Source organism: Trematomus bernacchii, unplaced genomic scaffold (genome assembly GCF_902827165.1).
Source record: "Trematomus bernacchii unplaced genomic scaffold, fTreBer1.1, whole genome shotgun sequence".
Lineage (NCBI taxonomy): Eukaryota > Metazoa > Chordata > Actinopteri > Perciformes > Nototheniidae > Trematomus > Trematomus bernacchii.
In genome coordinates this window covers 3,931,272-3,936,253 of record NW_022988043.1, presented here as the reverse complement: position 1 = coordinate 3,936,253, position 4,982 = coordinate 3,931,272, and the positions used below count along the sequence as shown (strand labels likewise).

Sequence of the window (4,982 nt, the reverse complement as noted above, 5' to 3'; positions counted from 1 at the left end):
CTTTTGCAGATATTCTTACTCAAACACCCCACTGACATTATTTAATACAATTGTAATGCTTTTCATTAACTATTGTTTATTATACAAACAGAATCCATTCCCATTTGGCCTCATGCTCCTTCCTGATGTACAACTTTCTTCCAAAGGGTTTCAACTTGTCAGAACATTTAGGTTATATCCCAAAACTGTAATTTCAAAGAGAAAGGCTTTGGAATTTTTTATATGGCTTATCATATTTAAAGTTAGACAAGATAGGACTTGCAAATAAGTAACTGAAGAACTTTGCTGGTTCTCATGCTCAGGCCTATATTAGCCCAACCCTTTCTTCCCCTCTTCCCTCCCTCCTATCCCTTGCCAAACAGGATCTGTAGGATCTTACAGAGTCATTTTCTCAGGAGACAGGAATGTCAGAACACAAGGCCTGTTACCTGCTGGAACATGCAACCTGCATTCCCGCTAACTAACAGGAAAAAGTCCCGAACCTGTTGCTCATACGTCTATTTAATTCCGCTCAGTGTGTGGCAACAGCTTTCAGTGTAAGTGCCATGTATGCACCGGACACGTTGTAGACGCACACTGACTCACTCAAATGAGGTTGTCTGGTACATGCACATTTTTAACAACGTGTCTGTTAGTTCACAACCTTTAGGTTTAAAAAGGAGTTTTATTTGTATTTTCTGACATGCATTGCTTTTATTTCTGAATGAAAACAATCTACTTTTTAATTTTTTTCCCCAATGAAGTCGTTTTTGTGAATTTCTTTGTTTAAAAATAAAACACAGAAAGTTATTTAAAGAATTTCGAGATTTTTTATTTCATAGTATTTTTTTAAATCTCTTGGACAGCGGCTAGGCATTACAATATACAGCAGATAGGCTAGTCATGTAGACTATAAGCAACCCAAATGTTATCAGTACATAAATATAATACATCAAAATCGTGGCCTTCAGACCGTTTAAAAGACTGCCACAAAATGAAAGAAATGTTAAGGATTACTTGGGGACTGTTCAATCAACCCGCATCACCATCTACAGTATCTCAAGTATTCAGATGCTATCGACACGCAGAGGATAGAAATGTAACAAAACACAGACATCCCAAATATTGCTACATTCATCTGCATTAATGTGTCTGAAATTCGCACACACACACAGTGAGAGCACTCCTGCATCCGTTAGCTCGCCCTCTCAACACTAGCGTTGGCATTTCCATTGCTGAACAAGCAGAGCTGCACGCAGTGAAATGTTTAAAGTCACAGTTTTTTCCCCATATCACAGGTCATTTCTGGCTTTAATTAATAGACCAATGGCTGGAAGTCGGCGATGAGCTGCTGGTGGACTCTTTGCGGGACTGATTCGAGCTGTGTCTGTAGGCTGGGGAGTGAGTGACACTTGGACTGCTGGGCGGTGTGGAAGAGCAGGAGGAAGACTTGGTTTTAATCTGCAGCCACTTGTCTCCCAAAGCCTTGGCAAAGTGGTCATCCACAGACACGCTGATGGAGAGCTGCTGGGAGCGAGCTTTCGGGTAGTTCACTCCGAGGCTCCTCTGGAAATGCTCGTCAACAACATTGTCATAGCTGTATTTGGAAATCCCTGCAAGATAAGGATGAATAACAAAGTCAAATACACACCTTGGTGAGTCAAGTCAGCGGATATCCAATATGTGTGTGACGATTAGGGAGTGACCGTCTAGTGTGTGGTGGGTGAGATCATTCAAAAGAGTGTGAGACTGACCTGACGAGGGGCTCCGGTGGAGCTCAGATCTGCAGGAGGGGTTTCTTGATGAGGAGACACAAGTGATCACAGAGGGGCGCATCTGGAAAAAAAAGATCATCGATTAAACTAAAAGGGAAAGCAATTCCCTGTTTGTGTTTTCTATCACCTTAACCTGGCTGTGCACTTCATCTCACAATAACAAATAACAGTACAAAGTTCGGTTAAACTAAATCATTTCACAACCGATTAAACTGATTGGGTCTGCCCATTAAAGTCAGATCATTCCCAGTGTGGTTGCACATGCAGGTCAAAGAGAGAGCTGTCTGTTTGGTCTTGTTTATGGAATTCCTCCCTCCATTGCTCACATTTTCTTCCTGAATCCGGCTGGATTGCATAGCTAGGACAAGCTTAGGCCTGTATATACTCTTGGAAGAATGCCTGTGCAGTTGGATTCACAGACTACAGATAGGAGATGAAGCTGCAGCTAGCCTGGAGCTACACTGACACTACAAAGGGACATACAGTACTGCCCTCTTTCACAAGTAACAGCCCTTACACCCATGACCTTTGAGAAAAGCACATTGAAGGCTTTTTTTTTATACCTGGATTTGAGCGGGAGCAGAGCTTTTAGTCTTTTCCTCTGTGTTTTCTGGGTCTCTTCTTGGTTTCTTGATGAGGGCAAGTGGTTCATCCATGATTGGTTCATAGTACATATGGGATGGCAGAGAGCTGGTGGGGCTGGGTGTTGGACTCCAGGTAGATGTGGGGCTTTGAGGCCTGTTGAACATCACTGGTGCTGGTGCTGCTCTGTGGACAGCTTTAGCATTGCTTCTGCCCAGTACCCGCTCCCGTCTGAAACATGATTTCATCAGGAAATGTTAGATATACTTTGATAGCAGTAGCATGTAGTGAATTCTAATTTTAATATTGAATTGGACAAAAACACATTTTTCACCAACCTTTCTTCCAACGTCAGACCCCTCTCGTAGCTGTGCTTGCGTTTGACTGGATGCACTGTTGGGGCGCGGGCCCGGTCATTTGCGATATGTCTGTGTCTGTCTTCACTCCTGAGATTGGGCTGACCTGAAAAACATAAAGAAAGTGCAGAGTTAGGATAAGAGGGTTTGGATATGGCTTATTTGCCAAAAGGAAATTCAAAATAAGATGATCATTTACTGGCATTGAGGATTTTACTACACTGATGATGCTGTATGATGAGTAACTGCTTGTCTTGATCCATGACATCAACCTGCATGACTGCTTTTCGTGGGAAATGTTTTTTTTTTTTACCAACGTTAATTGTAAACTCCGTTAAGTTGTAGAACCCGATCTACCTGATATGCGAGGTTGCAACTGTACACAACTGATTCATTGCTAACGGTAAATGTTGTTTTTCTGCATAATGTTGGCATTCAGCCCTATCAAAGCGCCAAAAGGGCACAATCAACAGCTTTTGTTAGTTCAGAGTGCCACACTTCCAACAGCTTTTGGCCTCTGACGACCCTGTTTCGGGCGGCACCCATAAGTGAAAGGGCCCACAAAGTACACACATTAGATTTAGCTGGTGCTTTTATCCAAAGACTGGATTTTGCAACTACACAAGTTCCAACACATCTACACGAGCTGGTGATATCATTGATGTGTGAAAGAAGAGAAATGCAATGTATATTGAGATTGCCAATCAGACCCACAAAATGATTTCTTGATGTTTATAAGGGAACATCACTTATTATATTTAATCCAAGCAATAAGATAAATAATGTTTTGCTCTTTGGGCTCTTCTCTCAAGTATTTAACATGTGCGTAGTCAGCTCAGTTGTTCAAAACTGGCCTGCATACAGACAAAACACAAAGCATTGTTTGGAAATGTAATGGCAGCATAATTAGACTGCAGCCTTTTGTTCGACTGTATGCTCACTTAGCACTTGAAAATCAACATTCATGTGGCGGCGGGAGTCCTTCAAATGGTCTTTTAACTGTATTCAAATGAATCATTCAAAGCGTGTACAGAAGTCAAAATAACATATTTTGAAATCACACAATGAGGTGATTTGACTGGTGTGTTTTGAATTGCAAGACAATGAAAGTTGTCCACTGTCTTTAAACTCACTCCAACCCGCATATCCTACTGGCTGAGCACTTCAACACCTGTGAGCTACTCCTTCATACAGAGTGCCATTGTAGAGGGAGGAGGGGGGGCAGGTATAACCACACCTATGCTGATTTTCTAATGCCCCGGGCATGGATATTTCTTTCTTGTTAGAAGAGGGAATATGGTGCCTGACCTTCCGTTTGGATATGTTTACTTAGATGTTACTGATATCCATCAAAGTCCTGAGTGGCAACACAATTTATAGAAACGTAGTTTAATATTGAGGCCATTGAAAGCCAATACGTATTGAAAGAGGTTCATTAACTATTTGTTTTTAATACATTTACTTTATGTTACCCACATATTTGTATTTAAGACAAACAAGCTATATTATACAATACAAATACATGAAGTGTATCAGCAAAGTTTGTGTATACCTTCCATGGGATTGTGTGATTCAAATCTGATTACTTTATATTTGATACTGAATCAACATATATATCATGCATAAAACAAAAGTCACTGCTTCTCTAATGAACATGTAGATAAAAGGTTGAGGCATGACATACATAACAAAAATGATATGCATAGAAATATTGTAGCAAAACCACAGCTTAGACTTGATTTCCCTACCATGGTAAAACAATTAGTATCAAGCAACATGAGGCAATAAAATATTCAAACATACCTTCTAAAATGTAGACCTTGAAGCCACTGCTCATCCGGGTGATGTACTGGAAGTTAGCCACAGCCATGGCTACTTGCCTTTGTTCAAAAAAAGCAAAAAACTGAGAAACACCTTGACTGCTGGAGCTTACAGGACACAATGAGCCTCAGTAGATTGTATTGAGAAAGTAATGAGATGCTGGGTCTGAGTTCAGCCAGGTAAAGTATCAGGTGAGTGCAGATAGGTGCAGTGGCTTCCCTGTGACTCACTCCTTGCATTCAGATTGGCTGCTGTCTGGACTAATCAGAGGCCCTCATTCACTCAGGCTTGTTGTTGTCCTACAACAATGAGCTCACAGGTAAAGGTAAAAAGTGGATTTCTAAATGTCATACTGCCATAGAATCCACCCTGATTATAGGAGATTTGCTGTATTCAACTCTTTATTTTGTACAGTAATACACATCTTTGGTCATAAATCTTTTTTTAAATATTTTCTCGAGCCATGAAG

The 4,982-nt window shown here is 40.9% G+C and overlaps 1 protein-coding gene across 1 annotated transcript; it reads right to left on the bottom strand.

Moving 5' to 3' along the window:
* Positions 1-795: 795 nt before the first annotated feature.
* Positions 796-4,678, bottom strand: vgll4l (vestigial like 4 like). Its single transcript, XM_034118769.1, has 5 exons — positions 4,496-4,678; positions 2,675-2,798; positions 2,318-2,567; positions 1,734-1,815; positions 796-1,592 (listed from the first exon to the last, which is right to left on the bottom strand). The coding sequence occupies exons 1-5, from the start codon at positions 4,560-4,562 to the stop codon at positions 1,291-1,293; spliced, it is 825 nt and encodes a 274-aa protein (XP_033974660.1). The 5' UTR covers positions 4,563-4,678; the 3' UTR covers positions 796-1,290.
* Positions 4,679-4,982: the final 304 nt, after the last annotated feature.